We start from the raw sequence: 23,707 nt of genomic DNA, 5'->3' as shown, positions 1-23,707 counted from the left end.
GTTGCTTACCCTGGGTTACTCTGTTGCTTACCCTGGATTACTCTGTTGCTTACCCTGGGTTACTATGTTGCTTACCCTAGCTTACTCTGTTGCTTACCCTGGATTACTCTGTTGCTTAACCTAGCTTACTCTGTTGCTTACCCTGGGTTACTATGTTGTATAGCTTACTCTGTTGCTTACCCTGGATTACTCTGTTGCTTACCCTGGGATTACTCTGTTGCTTACCCTGGGTTACTCTGTTGCTTACCCTAGCTTACTCTGTTGCTTACCCTGGATTACTATGTTGCTTACCCTGGGTTACTCTGTTGCTTACCCTAGTTACTATGTTGCTTACCCTGGATTACTATGTTGCTCTGTTGCTTACCCTGGATTACTATGTTGCTTACCCTAGCTTACTCTGTTGCTTACCCTGGATTACTCTGTTGCTTACCCTAGCTTACTATGTTGCTTACCCTGGGTTACTATGTTGCTTAACCTAGCTTACTCTGTTGCTTACCCTGGATTACTATGTTGCTTACCCTAGCTTACTCTGTTGCTTACCCTGGGTTACTCTGTTGCTTACCCTGGATTACTATGTTGCTTACCCTAGCTTACTTTGTTGCTTACCCTGGATTACTATGTTGCTTACCCTGGATTACTCTGTTGCTTACCCTGGATTACTCTGTTGCTTACCCTGGGTTACTATGTTGTGCATAGTAACTTTGTTACTCACATTGGTTTAATATGTTGCAGTTCCAAGCTCTGGTCCAGCTGCTTCAGGACAAGGATGTACAGCTCAACAATGTCAAGGAATGTAAGTACATGGAGGTTGTCAATCCTGAATGGTTATCTGTGGAAGAACTATGTACATGCCAGGGTAGTAGTGTATGAAACAGCCTGTCAGTTTTGTTTGTTTGTTTTGTTGTTGCTGTTTTGTGTCGTTCAAAGAAACAGTACAAGTAAAGGCAGCCACGGGAGTGTATGGGGAAGTCTGAAGACTGTCAGTATTGCCCAGGAGGCAATCCTAGTTTGTTTTGTTCTTGCTGTTTTGTGTGAGTGCATGTGTGCATGTTTTGTGAAAAAATATGAAGGAAGAATTAATTAATTTTACTCATTACTAGTACTTCCCATAACTGTATGCATTTTCCAGGAGACGCATGAATGTCCGGGTTAGAATATTGGCCTTCAGTAACCCATGCTTGTCGTAAGAGGCGACTGATGGGATCGGGTGGTCAGGCTCGCTGACTTGGTTGACACATGTCATCGGTTCTCAATTGCTCAGGTCGATGCTCATGCTGTTGATCACTGGATTGTCTGGTCCAGACTCGATTATTATATAGCTTGAATATTGCTGAGCGCAGTGTAAAACTAAACTCACTCACTCATTTTCCAGGAGTTAATGTCATTGTGTGTGAATTTCTTCTACCATCACCTGGAAATTCAGAAGTATATTTCTGTTCACAGTATGGCAGCCAGCTTATCAGGAGTATGAGGTCATCAAGCAGAAGTACGAGCTTGAACTGGAATGTCGCTTTGAGGCAGAGCATTATGCCACAAAGGTAAGCAGAGCATTATGATGTAGAGCTAGGTGGAGCATTATGCCACAAAGGTAAGCAGAGCATTATGATGTAGAGCTAGGTGGAGCATTATGCCAGACAGGTAAGCAGAGCATTATGATGTAGAGGTAGGTGGAGCTTTATGCAATACAGGTAAGCAGAGCATTATGATGTAGAGGTAGGTGGAGCATTATGCCACAAAGGTAAGCAGAGCATTATGATGTAGAGGTAGGTGGAGCTTTATGCAATACAGGTAAGCAGAGCATTATGATGTAGAGGTAGGTGGAGGATTATGCCACAAAGGTAAGCAGAGCATTATGATGTAGAGGTAGGTGGAGCATTATGCCACAAAGGTAAGCAGAGCATTATGATGTAGAAGTAGGTGGAGCATTATGCCACAAAGGTAAGCAGAGCATTATGATGTAGGGTAGGTGGAGCATTATGCCACAAAGGTAAGCAGTGCATTATGATGTAGAGGTAGGTGGAGCATTATGCCACAAAGGTAAGCAGTGCATTATGATGTAGAGGTAGGTGGAGCATTATGCCACAAAGGTAAGCAGAGCATTATGATGTAGAGGTAGGTGGAGCATTATGCCACAAAGGTAAGCAGAGCATTATGATGTAGAGGTAGGTGGAGCATTATGATGTAGAGGTAGGTGGAGCATTATGCCACAAAGGTAAGCAGTGCATTATGATGTAGAGGTAGGTGGAGCATTATGCCATAAAGGTAAGCAGAGCATTATGATGTAGAGGTAGGTGGAGCATTATGCCACAGGTAAGCAGAGCATTATGATGTAGAGGTAGGTGGAACATTATGATGTAGAGGTAGGTGGAGCATTATGATGTAAAGGTAAGCAGAGCATTATGATGCAGTGTTGGTTGAACATTATGATGTAAATTGTTCATTGGAAAGGGTCTGTTAGCATGAATTGCTTATGCCTCGGTAAATTTCTACGTAATACAATGTTTCAGTCATGAACCATTGTGAACAGAAAGACAGATGTAAATATTCAACAGACTGTTATTTTAGTCAGCTACGTCTGGATTACAAAGCATTGTTCTCATAGCAAGTTGATTGTCGGGACTGTTATTTTAGTCAGCTACGTTCGGATTACAAAGCATTGTTCTCATAGCAAGTTGATTGTCGGGACAGTTATTTTAGTCAGCTACCTTTGGATTACAAAGCATTGTTCTCATAGCAAGTTGATTGTCGGGACTGTTATTTTAGTCAGCTACGATCTGGATTACAAAGCATTGTTCTCATAGCAAGTTGATTGTCGGGACAGTTATTTTAGTCAGCTACCTTTGGATTACAAGGCATTGTTCTCATAGCAAAGTTGATTGTCGGGACTGTTATTTTAGTCAGCTACGTTCGGATTACAAAGCATTGTTCTCATAGCAAGTTGATTGTCAGGACAGTTATTTAAGTCAGCTACGTCTGGATTACAAAGCATTGTTCTCACAGCAATTTGATTGTCGGGACTGTTATTTTAGTCAGGTACTTCTGGATTACAAAGTATTGTTCTCATAGCAAGTTGATTGTCGCTACATTAGACAGTTGTTTCATAGCAAGTCAGCTACAGCTTCTGGATTACAAAGCATTGTTCTCATAGCAAGTTGATTGTCAGGACAGTTATTTTAGTCAGCTACGTCTGGATTACAAAGCATTGTTCTCACAGCAATTTGATTGTCGGGACAGTTATTTTAGTCAGGTACTCCTGGATACAAAGCATTATTCTCACAGCAAGTTGATTGTCGGGACAGTTATTTTAGTCAGCTACGTTCGGATTACAAAGCATTGTTCTCATAGCAAGTTGATTGTCGGACTGTTATTTTAGTCAGCTACGTTCGGATTACAAAGCATTGTTCTCATAGCAAGTTGATTGTCGGAACTGTTATTTTAGTCAGCTGCGACTGAATTATAAAGCATTGTTCTCATAGCAAATTGATTGTCGGGATTGTTATTTTAGTAAAACTGCGACTGGATTACAAAGTATTGTTCTCATAGCAAGTTGATTGTCGGGACAGTTATTTAAGTCAGCTACGTTCGGATTACAAAGCATTGTTCTCATAGCAAGTTGATTGTCGGTCTTGATTACAAAGTTATTTTTTGAGTCAGCTGTTATTTTAGTCAGGTACTCCTGGATACAAAGCATTGTTCTCATAGCAAGTTGATTGTTGGGACTGTTATTTTAGTCAGCTTCGTTCGGATTACAAAGCATTGTTCTCATAGCAAGTTGATCATTGCAAGTTGATTGTCGGGACTGTTATTTTAGTCAGCTACTCTGGATTGACAAAGCATTGTTCTCACAGCAAGTTGATTGTTGGGATTGTTATTTTAGTCAGCTATGTTGGGATTACAAAGCATTGTTCTCTCATAGCAGGTTATAAGCATTGTTCTCATAGCAAGTTGATTTGTCGGAACTGGTGTTTGAGTCAGCTATGACGGATTACAAAGCATTGTTCTCATAGCAAGTTGATTTGTCGGAACTGGTGTTTTAGTCAGCTGCGTACGTATTACAAAGCATTGTTCTCATAGCAAGTTGATTGTCGAAACTGTTATTTTAGTCAGCTATATTTGGATTTCAAACTATTGTTCTCATAGGAAGTTCATTTAGGGACAGTTATTTTAGTCTGTCATCTGTAATTCATAGAGTCTTGATTATAAACATGCTTTAATGAAAAATTAAGAAGAGAGAAGTCCGGATTATGGAGAAAACCGGATTGCACAGAGTCTGGATTTGACTATTTCCACTGTAATTTAACCACTCTATATATCAAGTGTTGTGTTGTCAGGTGACGAAGGAGAATCGCAATCTGAAGCGGATGAGCCAGGCAATCCTGGATAGGGCAGATAAGGATATTGTGGACGGGGAACTGGAGGTCAGTGACCTTGACCTCAGCAAAGACAGCCTTACAGAGGACCACCTCGACAAACTCAATGAAAGGATTACAGGTGCGTAAATTGGATTACAGATGTAAAAATGGGATTAAAGGCATATGGATTACAGGTTTGTTAATTATTTTACAGGTGAGTACATTTGCAGGTATGGGTGTGTTAACTTAAACAATAATAATAATAACTTAAAAGGTAAGCTCAGTGCCTAGATTTTCGAAGCTCTCTTAGCACTAAGATAGTCATAAGTGCGATACATTAACATTAACTTACGACGATCTTAGTGCTAAGAGAGCTTCGAAAATCTAGGCCCAGGTGTTTAAATAGAATCCCAGGTCTGATTAAAAATGTGTTACCAAGGCTACAAGTGTGCTTGTGATGAAATGTGTGTGTGCTTGTGATGAAATGTGTGTTAGTGTGATTAATGGTGTTGATGATGTTTATCTGGATGGTTCTAGTGTAATAAATACCTTTTCCTGTTATTGATAGGAATCATTAGCATCCTTCCCTGTTATTTCTGCCTGTCAATGCAAGGATACAGATTATACCGGTTACCTAATATATATCCTGGGTATTGTATTTTATTGTATTGTTACTGGACAGAAATGTAATCAATGTTGAAATTACATTTTCACAGCTTGAGACATCATTGATGAGTTGCCCATGTGACCAGAACACTTGATCTAATTCGTGGACCTGGTCATTTCCCTCTGTTTTTTCATCTCATAGCAAGTGCTGGAAATGATATTTTTAGGAGACAGTTGAAAATAGACTCTCTTCATCTTTAACTTACATCTAAGCAGAAAAAGTGTGGTGGGGTAGCCTAGTGGTTAAGAAGGCATTCGTTCATCACGCCGAAGACCCAGGTTCAATTCCCCTTATGGGTACAACGTCCGAAGCCCATTTCTGGTGTCCCACACCATGATATTGCTGGAATATTGCTGAAAGCAGTGTAAAACCATACTCACTCACTCTAAGCAGAAAATGGGTACCAAGTGGGATAAGTTATCCATGATAATACATTATGCCCTAAGAGCATGCTTGTGCAGCATGGAGTTCAGTGCTATTTGACTACTTTTTTAAATGCCATTGTGTATTGTTTACAAACAAATACCTTGTTAAAGTTTAGATATTCTCAGGAAAAACTGCTCTCATACTGAAATGATGATGTTGTGGAATTAATGGTGATGTTGCGGCTGTTGCAGAGCTCCAGGATGAGCGGTGTCAATTGTCAACTCAGTACAAGCAGACTTGGGAAGACCTGCATGCAGAGAAGCAGAGTCACAAGGAGACACGAGAGAAGGTTATTAGTTTACTTTTACGCCACTTTTAGCAATATTCCACCAATATCACAGCGGGTGACACCAGAAATGGGCTTCACACATTGTACCCATGTGGGGAATCGAACCCAGGTTGTCGGCGTGACAAGCGAACGCTTTAACCACTAGGCTACCCCACTGCCCCACTAGAGAAGGTGGGACACAGAGTGACATGAGAGAAAATGGGGCACTGGGAGATATGAGAGAAGGTAGTGCAAAGAGAGACACAAGAAAAGATGGGCCACAGGGATACAGAAAATGCCTCAGTTTGACACAGTGTTAATAATTCTAGAGTAGAACAGTACCATCAGATGGACACAATGTTGTGGAATATAGTTTACTGGTTGCAACTTTTGACCAAAAGACGTTAAAATATGGTACTTGCTGGTCCCTGTCTGGCGCTCGGCATTAATGGGTACAACAAGGACTGGTCGGCTCGGAGTCAATATAATGTGTCTGAGTGGGGTCTTCATGCTTCACTGCGGCATGGTATCTCAGTGGGCTAGCACTATAAAACCAGCTTAAGTCTGGGCTAGTACAAGCAGCCACACATACACATACACACGCATGCACGTCGTCATATGAGCGAAATATTCTCAAGTACGACGTAAAACCCAATTTCACCTCACCACCTCACATCTGTTATATTTCTTCCAGTATGACAGGGTGAAGGTGGAACTCAAGCAGACAAAGGAATCACTAAAACAACACAAGGATGCCTTCAAACAACTCACACAAGGTCAGTGGAGGAGGCTGTCAAGTTAAAGGTGATGGTTATCCGTCTACACAAGGAAAGCAGCATTGGAGGTTCATTCAACTCCGATTTTAGTTCCCACTTCCGCAAGCTGTGGTGGCTGAGTGGGTTAGATCGCTGACTTTGTGTCCTGGTGATAAGGTGTCCAGATGGGACTCAGCCTAACAAAAGTACTAGAATCAGTACTTTACAGAGGAGCGAGTGAGTTTAGTTTAGTTTGGCGCCACACTCAGCAATATTCCAGCTATATGGTGGCGGTCTGTAAATAATCGAGTCTGGACCAGACAATCCAGTGATCAACAGCATTAGCATCAATCTGCTCAATTGGGAATGATGACATGTGTCAACCAAGTCAACCGAGCCTGACCACCCGATCCCATTAGTCGCCTTTTACGACAAGCATGGGTTACTGAAGGCCAATATTCTAACCCGGACCTTCACGGGTTCTTGAGTTGTGAAAATAATAGAATTGCATTCAAGTTTTGCATTTTGTATGCTCAACAGCACATAATTCACTGCAGTATGTTCCAGAAAGTAGAGAGATCTTTATCTTCTGTTTGTATCCACAGCGTCTGAGCAGGCTTTTCAGGAATATGAATCCTTGAGGAAAGAATATGAGGCAGCCATCTTGTGCCAGAACACAGCTGAAAATTTTGCAACAGAGGTGAGTACATGTTCACCTCATATGATTTTCTCATGAATCAAGATTCTTAGTGTGTCAAAAGACCATGGAGGACATGTGTGACTTTGTGGAATCGGCAAAAATTTTCACAGTTATAATATTTACAGTTGTTGTGAATATATGATCTGAGTGGAACATCCTAATATCTGTCTCCTTAACTTCAGGTCAAGGATCTCAAGTGAAGTCATGACATTGATCTTCTTTCAGTTATGTGATGTTTCAAGGATATCAATGGTTATCATCAGAGCTCTGTATCAGTAGCATGTAGTCTCCCCTCCAGGTCAAGGATCTCAAGTGAAGTCATGACATTGATCTTCTTCAGTTATGTGATGTTTCAAGGATATCAATGGTTATCATCAGAGCTTTGTATCAGTAGCATGTAGTCTCCCCTCCAGGTCAAGGATCTCAAGTGAAGTCATGACATTGATCTTTCAGTTATGTGATGTTTCAAGGATATCAATGGTTATCATCAGAGCTTTGTATCAGTAGCATGTAGTCTCCCCTCCAGGTCAAGGATCTCAAGTGAAGTCATGACATTGATCTTCTTTCAGTTATGTGATGTTTCAGGATATCAATGGTTATCATCAGAGCTCTGTATCAGTAGCATTGATAGTCTCCCCTCCAGGTCAAGGATCTCAAGGGAGATCTCGTAGATTCTCCTTTCGGTGAAGCATCTCAGGAGATCATCAGTGCCATCTATCTGTAGAATCTCTCCTTTTGGTCAAGATTCCAGAGGCAGTTCATCAATAGCCTGTAGTCCTTTCTGGCAAAGGATTTCAGGGGAGATAATCATAATCTTTTTTCAGTAGCAGGTAGGGATGATTTTATTCAGCCCATATTCAGAAATGTTAGAACTGATTATTGCAAAAATTGAAATTTTGCAAACTGAAACATACCAGTTTGTAGAAAAAAAATGATAAGCTGCTTGCAAATTAAAAAGAAAATGTTATTCTTTCATAGCTTTATGCCAACAATGCTGCCATGAAGAGGGAGAGCTCCATCCTGTTGTCAAAGGTATCTAACGACCCACAGCTGATGAAGGCACTGCACGAGGTGGAGAATCTCACCACAGATCTGGAGAAGCTGAAGGCAGAGCACCAGACACAGGTGAGGGGGACTTATAGAGATCTGTGTTGGGTGGAACACAGATGTACTTACGGTCTGTGTAGTGAGACGAGGAAGGAGTCCAATGTTTGTGAAGGGAACATGTGACTTGTTCTGTGTCCTTAGCTTTTGGTCAAGAATCTAAGGGACCGTTCATAATTTATGGCTAGGGGGTTGATGATGATTTTCATGGAGAAGCATGTACAATGTGAATGACCCCGTAAAATTTATGTACAAAGTAAGTGACCCCGCCCTGCATGTCATGTACAAAATCAATGACCCCCCCTACCTTCCCATAATTTTTAAGCATAATTTTTTAATATTTCTATGTACAAAATTGCTGACACCCACCTAGTACATGTGTACAAAATTGATGACCCCCTAGTACATGTGTACAAAATTGATGACCCCCTGCCTCCCAAGAACAAAATGGGTGACCCCCCCTTAAAATCATCATCACCCCCACCTAGCCATAAATTATGAACAGTCCCTAATGAGACATGATCACATTGATCTTTTTCAGTTGTTAGCTGTTATGTTATAGTAGATCATCAAAGTCTTCTATCTGTAGTCTTTTTTCTTCGGTAAAGAATTACAAGACAGGTGATCAGTACCTTCTGTAGTGATGTGTTTACTTCTCGTTTGGTCAAGGGAGGTAAGTATGACCTTCTGTAGTAGTGTGTTGTCTCCCCTTTTGGTCAGGGGAGGTAAGCATGGCTTTCCATTCGTAGCATATGGTATCTCCTTGTGGTCAAAGTTGTCAAAGAGATCATCAATGTCTTCTACCACTGTCAGTCAAGGATGGTCATCACTGTCTTCTGTTAGAAGTGTGGTCAAAGATCTCAAGGGAGATCATCAACATCTTGTTTTAGTGGCATGTAGTCTAACTCAAAGTCAAGGATGTCAAGGGAGATCATCATCATCTTGTTTCGGGCATGTAGTCTACCTTAAGGTCAAGGATGTCAAGGGAGATCATCAACATCTTGTTTCGGGCATGTAGTCTACCTTAAAGTCAAGGATGTCAAGGGAGATCATCAACATCTTGTTTCGGGCATGTAGTCTACCTTAAAGTCAAGGATGTCAAGGGAGATCATCAACATCTTGTTTTAGTGGCATGTAGTCTACCTTAAAGTCAAGGATGTCAAGGGAGATCATCAACATCTTGTTTTGGGCATGTAGTCTACCTTAAAGTCAAGGATGTCAAGGGAGATCATCAACATCTTGTTTTTCGGGCATGTAGTCTACCTTAAAGTCAAGGATGTCAAGGGAGATCATCAGCATCTTGTTTCGGGCATGTAGTCTACCTTAAAGTCAAGGATGTCAAGGGAGATCATCAACATCTTGTTTGGGGCATGTAGTCTACCTTAAAGTCAAGGATGTCAAGGGAGATCATCAGCATCTTGTTTCGGGCATGTAGTCTACCTTAAAGTCAAGGATGTCGAGGGAGATCATCAACATCTTGTTTCAGGCATGTAGTCTACCTTAAAGTCAAGGATGTCAAGGGAGATCATCAACATCTTGTTTTAGTGGCATGTAGTTTCTTTAAAGTCAAGGATGTCAAGGGAGATCATCAACATCTTGTTTCGGGCATGTTGTCTACCTTAAAGTCAAGGATGTCAAGGGAGATCATCAGCATCTTGTTTCGTGCATGTAGTCTCCCCTTAAGTCAAGGATATCAAGGGCTTTCATCAGTAGCGTCATAAGTAGTGTACATGTGTTGTCTTCCTACAGGTGAAGGAGCTACAGGAAGAGATTGCTGGCCTCAGCAACAAGGATGAGATGGCTTCCCTGGAGATTGAAAACAAGACCCTCCTGGAGGAGAGAGATTCTCTGAGTTCCCGTATGCAGGACGTGACTGAGAAATACACTCAGATGGAAAAACAGTACACAGATCTGCAGGCACAGTGTGAGTTCAAAACTGCTTGACAGTAACAGATATCACAGGAGGCCCCTGTCTATGAAGTAATTGTCTTTAGGTTTCAACTTAGCTGGTACTCAAGTTGGTTATTCATATATCATTGTTATTCATATCTCTTATCTTACCTTCTCTCAATGTCAAGAATTGTAAATGCAAGTGTACCGCTTTTCAAATATTGGTAACCTGCATAAAGTAACAATGATGTTACATTATGTGATGATTATGTTGTGATGATGTTACAATATGTTATAATGTTGTGAAGGCATAACATAATGTAATAATATTTTTCCTTATCCTGACTCATGCTTATTGCTTGTCTCCTTCCTCTTGCGAACGTTAGTGGAACACTTGTATCTTCTATTGAAGCTCCCTTCAATAAAAACATACGTAAAATCACTACTCACCATGAGTTATCCCTCTGGCCGTTTTGGCGGGAAAAGTGACGCCACCGCTCCCACATGCTTCACTCTCTCCTTCTTCGCCCTAGTGGACGGTTGGGAGAGCGCCTGTGTCTTCTATACGGCACTATATCCTTTCATTTATTAGTTATTACCCTATACATTACCTTTATAGGGGTTAAGGGAGTATCCTTCAACAATATGGTTTGAAATTAATTAAGAAATTTCACTGTTTATTCACGGTTTTGTCCATGTTTGTTCAGTTGTTTACATTTCATGAAAACCTGTTCGTTGTAGGTTTAGGTTTGCTGCTGACAGACGATTTATTGTGCCCTAGCTGCACAACACCATGTACTTCCAGCTCTCGCTGCAACCTTTGTCAGCATTTAACCAATTTTGAATTTAATAAATATATTTTTGCGTGCCAGAAGTGCAAAAGACAGATCCAGGCGACTTGTTCAAGTCATGGATAAGCCGGCTGTGTCCCTCACGTGTCAACTGATGTCAGATGACCCTCTTCCCTCCATTGATCCGCCGGGGATGTCCTCGGAGGATGGGAGTGGGACGTTGTCCGCCTGCCACTTCGAACATCCCTTCATCACAGACGAAGAAGAAGAAGCCATCCTCTACGCAGAGATGGCCACGCACCCCTAAGTCGACGAGCAGCTCTACGGGGACGTCTGCGCAGACAACTAGGACTTTCTCGGCCAAGATTGTTCCGATAGAGGAAAGAGAACTCTATGATGATCCGCCGCTCCTCATCCCGGAGATACATCACCCCAAGAAGAAGCAGGCCTCAGCAACGGTAACATCAGCACAGTTATCTACGCAGTCCGAGGTATCTACACTGACGGCAGATGAGCAATCCCTGGACCATATCGCTACCAACGCAGAGAGGGCAGTTCATCTATCACCGCAGACATTCAACCCCGGGGCCTTCATGCAGCAGTTCTCACAACAGATCATGGAAATGATGGAGAGGCGCTACGCGCAGGAAAAAGATCGACAATCAGCCTTGGACACCACTCGCAGGGAGGACCCGGACCTGCACAAAGGACCCCCCGCCGACGACGCATTGGAGAGGCCTTCCATGGACGACGCAGATGAACAGCCTTCGCGAAGGTCTTCGGAGACAGCCTCAATGACGTCATCAACATCTCACAGATCGTCGAGGGATTCGCCGAGGCCTTCACGAACCAAGAGACGCTCACCTCCACGCAGGTCTCCACGCAGCTCTGCAGGTCTCCGCGCAGGTCTCCACGCAAGTCTCCACGAAGGTCTCCACGCAGGTCTCCGCACAGGTCTCCACACAGATCCCCAGCGGAGGATGTTCAACGATCTCCGATCAGCGCCCCGAAACAGAGGACGATGGCGGTATTATCTTCTCCGACGCAGAGATCAGATACTGGATGGCCAACGGACTGGAGTTAGCGTCACCCTCTAAGGAAGAGAATGCAGCTCTCACGTACCTGATGAAAGACAATGATGTCGACACAATCACTCTACCGCCAATTGATCCCATCTCGGAGGTTCCAGAGAACTTGGACGCAGCCTTCCGGAAGGCAACGAAATCCCAGGCGCCGAATATTCCACAGTTCACTGCTAAGACGTTCTCTCTACACAATATGGACCCCTTCATGAAGGCGCAGGACATCAATGATAACTACAAGGTCATCAACGCCGCCCGGACCAAGTCTTACAAGATTGACGTCAAAAAGCTGGCGCAGATAGAGACTATAACCAGAAGGATGTTCTTCGGTCTGAATAGATCCAGGGCAGTGAACGAGACGCTCATCGCCAAGTTCAAGGACTCTACCGCAGAGGAGGACCGGATGATCTACTCAGCTCTACTCATGCAGAAGAAGGACCAGCAGTTTATGACGGACCATCTATCATCCATCTCAGCAGGGTTGACGTTGGCAAGGCGGCAAGGTCTACAAGCATCCTGCAACTGGAGTGAACGCTTCACGAAGTCGCTGTACACAGCCCCATGGTCGACGCCATCCATCTTCGCATGGGAGATTGACGACGTCGCCAAAGAAGTTACCAAAGACTCCAGAGAGGTCCTCATGATAAAGTCCATCGATACCCTAGCCAGTGTCATCAGGCAGACGTCCCAGCGCTACTCGGGCAAGTCGAAGTTCCCAGGCATCCAGAAGGCAAGAGACAAGAAAATGAGCTTCTCCAGAGGCGGGAAGGACTCTTTTCGTCGCCCTATAGAGGACGACCTGGACGAGGCAGGGCACCCAGAGGCGCCAAGGATCAGAGATGATGAAAGAGGGGTTCGGGACGACTGGAGTCTTCCACCCCCAGCCGTTCCTGTACAACCTTCACAAGTGGGTGGACGCCTTCAAACCTACTGGGAGAACTGGGGAATTCTTCAAGATCCTTTTGTATCCAGCATCCTAAGAGACGGATATCGCGCATACAACTACAAGCAACTCCGCCCGTTGACAGGCCTAACCTCACAAGTTCAACTTCAAGACCCATCGGACAGAGAGGCTACGAGAAGCGGTCACATCTCTACTAGAGAAGGAAGCCATAGAAGTGGTGGACCAGGACCAGCTCTCACCAGGATTCTACTCCCCAGTTTTCCTAGTGCCAAAGAAAAACTCCAAAGAAAAGTTCCGACTCATCTACAACATGAGGGCCTTCAACAAAGATTATCTACGCAGACCACCAAAGTTTAGCATGATACATCTACCACAACTCCTACACCTCATCCGTCCGATGGACTACATGGCCAGCATAGATCTACAGGACACCTACCTGCATATTCCTGTACATCCGGACTCAAGGAAGTACCTGAGGTTTATACTGGACGGACGACACTACCAATGGAAGGTCCTGCCATTTGGAATATCATCGTCCCCCTGGTTGTTTACAAGGGTGACGAAGCCCATAGTCGCATACCTACATCATCGAGGTCTACGCAATGCATTCTACCTAGACGACGGGATTCAAGTACATCAAGATCCCAAGCATCTCAGACTTCAACTGGACTTCACCATCAGACTGCTTACACAACTGGGGTGGCTAGTGAATCTCCTCAAGTCGGACCTAGAACCTACACAGGATCTACAGCTCCTAGGAATCCGGTTCATCACAACACAGAACCGCATACTGGTACCAGAGGACCGATGGCTCAAGATGACAGTCACAGGGAGACTACAACTACGCCCTCTACAGGTCTTCGTCAATACTCATCTGGACGACCCGGAACCCTTCGGACTCCCGTACGCACTACGCCCATATCTACTATGGTGGACCCAGAGATCGAATGTTTGCGGAGGCACCTATTTAGCAGAGCCGGAGTGCACGACGCGTCTCGTGGACGCATCACTACAAGGTTGGGGAGCACATTTCGACAACGACGTGTCAGCTGGGACATGGACCAAAGAGAAGGAAGTTTTGCACATCAACATGCTAGAAATGAAAGCAGTAGTAAACGCCATACTCCACTGGACCAACATTCTGCAGGATGCGCATCTGATGGTACATACGGACAACTCCACAGTGGCGTTCTACATCAACAGGCAAGGATCAACAAGATCGTCGAACCTCCTGGACCTCTGCTTTCAACTGTTCGGCACAACAGACGACCTGAACATCCACATAAGAGCATGCCACATTCCAGGAGCCAAGAATGTGATCGCAGACGCACTGTCCCGTCCAACACAGCCGTCCCCAACAGAATGGATGCTACACCCAGAGATCTTCAAGCAGATCATACAAGAGATGGGAGCACCACTAATAGACCTCTTCGCCACAAGATTCAACAATCAACTGATAACATTCGTCTCACCAATACCAGATCCACAAGCATGGGCAACGGACGCTCTAAGCATCTCCTGGGAAGGACTAAACGCGTATGCGTTTCCACCACCAGCTCTAATACCGAGGGTGTTGCAGAAAAACAGCCAGAGGAAGGACCTACAACTGATTTTGGTCGCGCCCTACTGGCCAGCGAGAATATGGTTCCCCATTCTCATACAAGAATTAGGACAACCTCAACTGCAACTACCAGAGTGGACTAATCTACTAGTACATCCTCACACAAAGCAGGCGCCTTACGGCAACCCAGGGTGTTCGGCTGCGTGTGGACTGTATCAAGGCGTGCTTGAACAAGAGAGAGGATATTCCGCCAGGGCAGCGAAAGCAGTCACACTAGCTCACGCAGTCTCACGGCGCAACTTGTGCGACGACAAGTGGCGAAGCTTCGAGACATACGCTGGCGAGGACAGGCTTTACAGCTATAAAGGCAACACATCCTCAAGTGGCGGACTACCTTTGTCACCTCACGACAAACAAAGCGGTTAAATGGGTCAACACTTTCAACATACCTAGCTGCATTGAGCTCAGTCATCTCCATGAGGGCCGGGTGCCAAACTGGCGAAAGTACCAGAGTTACTGGCCTTACTACGCTCTTATAAATTGAGGACCAACAACAGAGATTTAAAGCTCTCGGCTTGGGACCTCAACGTAGTTCTCACGAGATCTCACCAGCGGCGTCTATGAACCATTAGAGGGACATCCTTCGAGCTCTTGACGCAAAAGACGCTGTTCCTGCTCGCCCTAGCAACAGCAGCCAGGATGTCAGAAATACATGCTCTGGACTACGAGAGAACACGATTTGATGAAAATCAAAACACTGTGCATATGGGACTACGATGGGATTTCATCGCAAAGAATCAACTGCCAGGTCAACCGGACAGACAATTCCACTTCCCAGCATTATCATCCGTCCTTGGACCACAGGATACGCAGGATCTATCCTTGTGCCCAGTGAGAGCATTGAAAGTATACCTACAAAAATCCAGGATCAGGAGACGGAAATTCAAGCGTCTTTTCGTCCCGATATCAACAGCGACACAGACAGAGGTCTCCCGCACTACAATATCAATCTGGATCAGAACTGTCATACTACGGGCCTACAAAGCAGCTGGACTAGATCCTCCAAGAGCCTCCAACCCACACGAGATTAGAGCTCTGGCGTCAACACTCGATCTACATGGGAATTGCTTTATCAGGACGATAATGGAGGGCTGCTTTTGGAAATCAGACATGGTGTTAGGCAACCATTACCTGAGGGACATCGCCACCGAGGACGTCTCCGGCATTCACCATTTCGTCCCGCTGGTTGTTGCACAACAGTTGACAGTCCCTCAAAGGCGTTGAGACGAAGTCTCGCCCTTTTATCACATGACTTGTTAAAGCCTACACTCGGAAGAGTTCAGCTTGGAGTCTATATGCACGTCTAAGGACAGACTAGCGTAAGTGATATGACCCAGTACTTGTAAGGATACTTTCGTACAGGAAAGGGTCGCTTCTCCACTTGATGCTTGCATCAAGAGATGGAGTCATAAAATCCACATAAAATGTTAACAGAAGCCAGGACCAAAAGTTAACTATTGTGGTCCCCTGTCAGAGACAGGTGGAAGTACAGGGTTACAGCAGTAGCAGAAAAAATAGAAGATATGTTACAGACCCGGAAGGAGACAAAATAAGCATGATTCAGGATACTTTTATTCAGATGTAATTTCCATAATTTCCATAGACTAACATGTTATTTCAGTGTTGCATAAATAATTTTCATGAAGTGAGTTTAGGATGGATCTTTTCAAAATTTTACAGGCAAATATGAAAACATCTCTGCTCTGTGCACATAAATTCAGTTCAATTTTCCGACCACTATTCAACTAATGACATCACATTTATCAACTTACGTTTGGTTCCACAATGCACAATCCCATAGGCCGCCATGTTAAAGGAGTTCACGGCACTGTACACATGTTGATTAAATTGTTGCCATTCGATAAAGAAGCAACAGAAAATTAAATCAAACTTATGTGATTGTAGGTAAGATGATTCCTCACAAATGTGCATAATTTGACTTGTATCTTACGAAAATCAAATTCATGAAAATTATTTATGCTATACTAAATTAACATGTAAGTCTATGGAAATTACGTCAAGTGTCCGAATACTTTTGCACGACCCTGTACATTATGTGATGATTATGTTGTGATTATGTTGCATAACGTTCTGACCATATCATGAATATGAACTTACATCTTGCAGATAAGACCCTAGAGGAGAAATACAAAGATGCCACACGACCACCCCCTCCTCCTCCACCCCCACCACCCCCTCCACCAGTCATCAAGAAAACGTGAGTTTATTTGTATTTAAGGCCAGACCAATTTTATTTCTTGTTTTACGGATCTGCCGGTTGTATTTTTGCAAGAGTAAGAAAAAAAATAAAATTAATATTCCCCGCTCCAAAAATAAAATCCTCATGTTTTTGTTGGCCAAAATGTAAACTTACCCAAAAAATTTTTATTGCTTTTTGCCCCATATAAACTTCATAAATTGCCAAAAATAAAATACTTTTAGTATTTAAAAGGAAAATTATTTTGACAAGTGATTTTTATTTTTATTTTTTCCCTCCTGCCTTTAGGTTTTCTGAGGAAAAAAATCTGTAAAACAGGAAATAACATTGGTCTGGCCTAATGGTAATTTCGCCTCCAAATTAAAAACTGGTGCTGAATACACAACTCTGCTTACAACTTACATCCCAAATCTATAGCAATATTCAACATACAACCATTTACTCAAGCTATATCCCTTTTTCCATCATCAAGTGAGTCAGTTTTAGTTTTATGCTGCTTTTAGCACTATTCCAGCAATATCATGGCGGGGGACACCAGAAATGGGCTTCACCGTCATCAAGAGGGCATTCATGCATGCCTGGAACATTATCATGTTTTATATTCAAAGGGACAAGGATCTTGACAATTTACAGATCTTTGATTTAGAACTTGATGGAAAAAATAGAAGAAAAAAATAAATAAGAGGTGGCCTGTAGTAGCATGTTTGTTATTAGAGGCCACTGTGCGTATGGTCAAACTTGCTGATATTGTTGACATGTGTTATCAAAACCAAAGTGAATTGATCCTTGTGATGACATGTGGATCTGATGCATGTTGCTATTCTTTCACAGGTTCTTCAGGCGGAAGTCCAAGTTAAAGGCAGAGGTCAAGAAGAAATGTAAGTATCGGACATCTCTGCGGATATGGATTGAAACAACTTCCAGCACTCTACTTCTTGTTGTAACAGTCAGCCTTTTTAATGGGTGTGGTCAAGCCCAGTGGTTCAAAGATCAAGGGCAGAATTGATCTTCAGTAACCGATGCTTAAGCTTGTCGTAAGAGTCAACTAACAGGATCGGATGGTCAGGCTTGCTGACTTGGTTGACACATGTCATTGTATCCCAATTGCGTAGATTGATGGTCATGATGTTGATCACTGGATTGTCTGGTCTAGACTTGATTATTAACCAACCAACCCAGTGGTTAATGGCAAAATTGGGCGTGGCTCATAATGTGTAACTGTTTGAGATGTTGACAGTGGAGTCCTCTCTCATACTGTGTTGCTCTTCTAGGCACAGACATCCAAAGTTTGGTAGCCCGTCCCTCACCTTATGTAAGATGTTGACAATAGACAATTTCTGTGTTTCTACTGTAGCTGTGTGTGACAGTGTATGTGTAACCATGCATTCACAGCAAAGTATAACTGTGTCTGATGTTAACAGTGGCCGGAGGTGGAGTAGCAACCAACGATGGCTACAACAAGGCTCTCGATGAAATGATGAAGCGAATCAAAGATGGCCGATCTCTCAACAAGGTCTTGAAACCTGTGAGAAAGGTATGTCCTGACTGTGATCACTGCATCAGTTACAGCTTATTGCTTTCCGGAATTCAATCCAATACATGACACAACACTCAGTTCTGGCCATGTGCTCTAGGCATCCGTTTTTAATGAGAGTTATCTCCCCTGGTTACATGTGACGTTAGGATTCATATGCGGAAAAGGATTGGTAATACATGACACTGACAGTCCTGAAGCCTGTATGTTCCAAGGCTATTACAAAGGTCTGTGCTTATGTCAACAGTTCTTATGGCTGTAGGTCTGTGGTAATGGATTCCTTCTGATCACTGTCGGACACCAGTTAAGATCTGGGTTAGAATTAAATTAAATTGGCTCAATCATAAACTTTTTTAACTAAATTTCAAAGCCTACATTGTGTCACTTCAATACACTTGACAGCTGATACCTGTGAAGGTCCGGGTTAGAATGAGCCTTCAGTAACCCATGCTTGTGGTAAGACGCGACTAACGGGATCGGGTGTTCAGACTCACTCACTTGGATGACACTTGTCATCATATCCAAATTGCGTAGATTGATGTTCATTCTGTTGATCACTGGATTGTCTTGTACAGACTCGATTATTTACAGGCGTTGTCATATAGGTGGCATATTGCTAGGTGCAATGTTAAACAACAATCCAACCAACTCTCACTGATGATACACTACATGACATAAACACATGTACAGGACATAATGTTAAATGTACCATTTCAAGCCTCCTTGTTTTAGGAATCGGTGCCAGGACCAGACAGCGCCATGCACCAACTACATGATGTGTTGGTAAGTCAAAATAGACATCACACTAAACAACCTTAGCGCTAATTCTGTTGTAAGTTGATGTTAAAGTGTGAGAGTTACAATCACCTTAGCGCCAAGATTGCTTTGAACAATGCCACCCAGGGCCTAGATTTTCGAAGCTCTCTTAACGCTAAGATCGTCGTAAGTTAATGTTAATGTATGGCAGTTACGACTATTTTAGCGCTAAGAGAGCTTCGAAAATCTAGGCCCAGTTGTTTAGGATTGCTTTCAACGTTCATGAACTTGGGTCTGCAGTTTGTTAAAGTCTGTGAATCTTGTTTTATATTCCAAATCACCTGATTAAAATATAAAATAGAATAATATGATCATGATAATCATATTAAAGTACAGTAAAACCTTGTTAACTTAACCATCATTAATTTGGTATGTTATTATTGATGATGTTCCTTTATGGTTTCAAAAGAATCTACATTTGAATTATGATCTTATAATGTCTGTTGCTTTGTTTTGATCTATTTGTAACTTGATCACTATGATTAGATACTTCAAGTTATCTGAGGTTTTTGACACAACCGAAAAATGGTGAATGATAACTCATGCGCAGGGACTCAGCTCTCACTTTGAGACATCAATGGTCGACATATGAATGCTTGACTGTACATATATTCTCTGAATCTCAGAACAAGATGAAACGAACCCGCAGTGAGGGGGATTTGTCGGCACCAGCGCAGAGTTTGGACGAGAACTCAGAGTTGGCGAAGGCCTTCAGACGGGTCCGGAAGCCAGACACAGAGAATGATGATGGTGAGGATTTCCTCAAGAATTTATACAATTCAAATAAAAAAATCTATTGTATTACATGCCAGAAATTACAAACCAGCTTTTTATGGTTCAGACAAAGGGATTATTTATCCTGTGATCAGTCTGAGAGTGATCTAAAAATCAGTGTTCAGTTAGATTACTGGAAAAATTGTTTCTGTTTGAATGATTGTCAAGTTAGCAAAATGACTGTTTAAAGCAAGTTTGTATCATTGGAAATTGGGGAGATCCCCCCCTAAAATGTATAATTACTTTTAGTAAACTATGTGTATGTTATGTCTTCAGTATTTGCACCAGTACACCAATCGAAAACATTGCCATCTGTGAAGGAAGAAAATGAAAACTTAAGGTAGAGACAATAGGTGAGTCTTAAAGTGTGTTTTGTCATAGTATTTTAGCTCACCTGAACCTTTCTGGATTGTTTCTATTTGTTTCTCATAATATCAGTCATTGTCAGCTGCATCTTGCAGGGCTCCAGATAAGGGCCGTATCGGCGTATGTACGGATAAAAAATATGCACGATACGGTAGGAAATAATTTAGAAAACGTAGCAAATACGCACCACAGCAATGGTGTATGGTCTTAGAATCATTTACAAACGTATTTATCTGAAAAAGTCTTGTTTTATTGTTCATTGACCTGTTTACACAAGAATCAATGTTGTGGTGCATACATGAAACGAAACACAAGATTACTGATACTCCATTAATTTCCATTCAGTACTCTACATGTACACTTAAGGTTTTCCAGTACTCCCGATGTTGAAAAATTATCTGGAGCCCTGATCTTGACAACCCCCATATGGCTGGCTTGTTGCTGAATGTGATGTTGACTGGCAAAGAAATACAAAGCTCCTACACTTAAACAAAATAAAGTTCATGTATTCATGATGTTTAAGATGATATTACTTGTTTGAGCCCCAGGAAAAGACATTTCAAAATGGTACTTGTTGTTGCCCTGGTGCTGGGCATTAAAGGGGTACAACAAAGACTGTTTGGCTTGTAGTTGATACACTGAGTAGGGATATGCATGTTAAACTGTAGCAGATTTTCTCTCCATGGGCTTGCACCTGCATTATTCCTGACTAACCCAAGTTGCAAGACACACATGCACACTTGCATGCATATAAACTTGAAAGTGACATAAAACCTCATTTAACCTCACCGAAGTTTGTTAATAAACATTAAATTGTGTTTATTTCCCTTAGGTCAAAGAACACTGTTTGATTTTTCAGTACATTCTCTACTACAAACTAGGCATTGGAGTGAGTGAGTGAGTGTGGTTTTACGCCGCTTTTTAGCAATATTCCAGCAATATCACGGCGGGGGACACCAGAAATGGGCTTCACACATTGTACCCATGTGGGGAATTGAACCCGGGTCTTCGGCATGACGAACGAACGCTTTAACCACTAGGCTACCCCACAGCCCCTTCTGGGCATTGGAATGTAAGGATACACATTTTGAATACATTTAGAAAATATCCTAGGAGATTCATTGTCAGTCCATGAACAGTACATTATGAACTGAGTACCGAAAGTTAGTTGAAGGTGAGTCCTGTACCTATATCTGTGACTATTGATAGTATACACATAGTCATGTATGTTTGTCCAATTACAGAAACACAAGATGGCCACTGCTGAACACAACACTCATGGATGAAGGGTAAAGGTCACATGAGACTTCTGAATCCTTTCATTGACGACCTAAGGACAAATAGAACAGAGCATGCTTGTCGTCCCTGAATCAGTGCTTTGTGGGAATTGAAGCATGGTCTGGTCCAAGATGGTGATAGATACACATACAACCAGCTCTGGTGGTAGTCAACAAAGGATTATTTACCAAATTTATTAACTATTATAGTATGTCGTGTATATATCTAGAGACAGAATGACATATCTGAGATGTGACGTGTTCATTATCTGTGCAAGATTTTCTATTTAATGTCAAAACAGGGTAGGAAAGTTTGTTTGATCTCTTTTTCTATATAAAGTGAGTGAGTGAGTATCGATCTACGCAATTGGGATACGATGACATGTGTTAACCATGTCATCAAGTCTGACCACCTGATCCCATTAGTCGCCTCTCATGACAAGCATGTGTTACTGAAGATCAGTTCTAACCCGGATCTTCACATGTTCGATATCACATGAAAAAAACACATAAAAATCTATCTTGTGAATATCTTATTCTATACACACAGATTTTAATATGCTTTGTTTATGCGTGTTTAATGAATCCTTATAGTTTTGTACATGTACTTTGTACATAAGTAAATATGGTTTAATGCTTAGCATTCGTATAGGACACAAACATATTACGGTACTAACAATGGAACAGGGGGTCTCTGTGAGTTGTCTCTTTAGCTTGGCATTATCAGGGCTTGTTTCACGCAGAGATATTCGCTCCATGATTATCGTATGTCTTCAGATTTACGACAGTCGTAGTGCTAACGTTACTCATGAAACAGGACTAAGATGGGTAGCAGTAGTACACCATCACTCAATCTTAAACAAGGATTTGTAGGTCTTTGACAATGTCATTACCATGATATGTGGGTCCCCTTGTGTGACAGTGTAGTTACTAGGGCTGGCTAAAAAGATCGATATTGATAGCCAGCCCTAATGGTTACCTAGATATGTGGGTACTCAAGTATGACAGCATAGTTATCAGGATATATCTGAAGCAATGTCATTAAAACAATTTCTTACTCCAGTGTGATGCCTTGCTCTTATTACACCTCTGTTTTTCTGGGGTGAAGCTTCTCATCAGCCAATCAGTCACAAGGCTTCTACATTCTTAAATGAAGGTGCAAAACATTCAGACCAGAATACCTGATTTCTGTATCTCAAAAACGTATAAAATCAACCTGTACTAAATGTAAAGGCTGCACCATTTTTTATATAGACAGTTTATATTATTAATTGATCATCTTGGAAAGTGGTCAAAGATTTTTGTTATTTGCGTGAATTTGTTTTCAATAGAAATTTTCAGATCATGGTTGTAAAAAAATTCTCACCCTTCATTTGGATTGGGAGTTCAAATGGACATGATGCTATAGAGCTGTTCTCAGTTTCCCATCCTAAGAGGGGTCATTGTCAGAGTGAAATGTCTTATGATATCATTATTATGTCTGAAAGAAATTACAGTTTGCTGTTACCATTAATACTCAGTCTGTGTGGCATTTCTTGTGGCTTGTCATTAGCAAACTTTCATCAGTATCATACATTAGCTCTAATGCAATATTTTGTAAATATTTTACATATCAAACAAATGTGAACTATAGTTATTTTGAGGACTGGGATTACAGACCTTTTTACAGACAAATAAAATAGAAATGCACTTAGAATTACTAGATTCTGCAGACTCCGTTACCTGTAACAATTCTTACATTGTTATCACCCTATGAATCATGAAAAAGAAATGTACACAGATTACATAATGAATAAGAAAAACAGAGATGGTGTGTCTGAAAGATCATGATGGCATTATCAATTATCCAGTGAATGGATTATAACAGTGAATTTACATTTTCAGATATATATTTTGCCTTTAGGCTTCCATTTGACAAAGTCTCTGATCTAAGTATTATAGAAATTGGCCTTACTGGTAATAGTCCTAACCAGTGTGCACTGCAACTGTCTCGCAATTCACCTAGTTGGTGTTGGGCTACTGAGCAATATATATATGCTTAACTGTCCTAGGTATGCTTCAGGTTTGAATTTGATTAAAAACAGTTGTGCTGCCAGTATTCTTCCTGTACTCAGTGGTTTCTGTGCACTTTTTGTGATGTAATAAACTGTTTTTTGATGTTT

At 42.1% G+C, this 23,707-nt stretch overlaps 1 protein-coding gene across 1 annotated transcript in view; it reads left to right on the top strand.

Annotated features, from left to right (window-relative positions):
• The window catches only part of LOC124284087 (shootin-1-like), a 48,839-nt gene extending 25,132 nt beyond the window's left edge, over positions 1–23,707 (top strand). Inside the window, exons 3-17 of the mRNA XM_046720143.1 lie at positions 733–793; positions 1,444–1,538; positions 4,332–4,491; positions 5,637–5,734; positions 6,408–6,489; positions 7,074–7,168; positions 8,147–8,293; positions 10,022–10,196; positions 16,688–16,778; positions 17,610–17,656; positions 18,200–18,312; positions 19,045–19,095; positions 19,755–19,878; positions 20,179–20,255; positions 21,513–23,707. Coding sequence (XP_046576099.1) covers positions 733–793; positions 1,444–1,538; positions 4,332–4,491; positions 5,637–5,734; positions 6,408–6,489; positions 7,074–7,168; positions 8,147–8,293; positions 10,022–10,196; positions 16,688–16,778; positions 17,610–17,656; positions 18,200–18,312; positions 19,045–19,095; positions 19,755–19,878; positions 20,179–20,246 — 1,407 coding nt within the window. The 3' untranslated portion in view covers positions 20,247–20,255; positions 21,513–23,707. The remainder of the gene's footprint in view (positions 1–732; positions 794–1,443; positions 1,539–4,331; positions 4,492–5,636; positions 5,735–6,407; positions 6,490–7,073; positions 7,169–8,146; positions 8,294–10,021; positions 10,197–16,687; positions 16,779–17,609; positions 17,657–18,199; positions 18,313–19,044; positions 19,096–19,754; positions 19,879–20,178; positions 20,256–21,512) is intronic.

Source organism: Haliotis rubra, unplaced genomic scaffold (genome assembly GCF_003918875.1).
Source record: "Haliotis rubra isolate DU_JTF1 unplaced genomic scaffold, ASM391887v1 Scf329, whole genome shotgun sequence".
In the NCBI taxonomy this organism is placed as follows: domain Eukaryota; kingdom Metazoa; phylum Mollusca; class Gastropoda; order Lepetellida; family Haliotidae; genus Haliotis; species Haliotis rubra.
The sequence above is the reverse complement of the archived record's forward strand: the minus strand, read 5'-3'. Positions and strand labels throughout refer to the sequence as shown.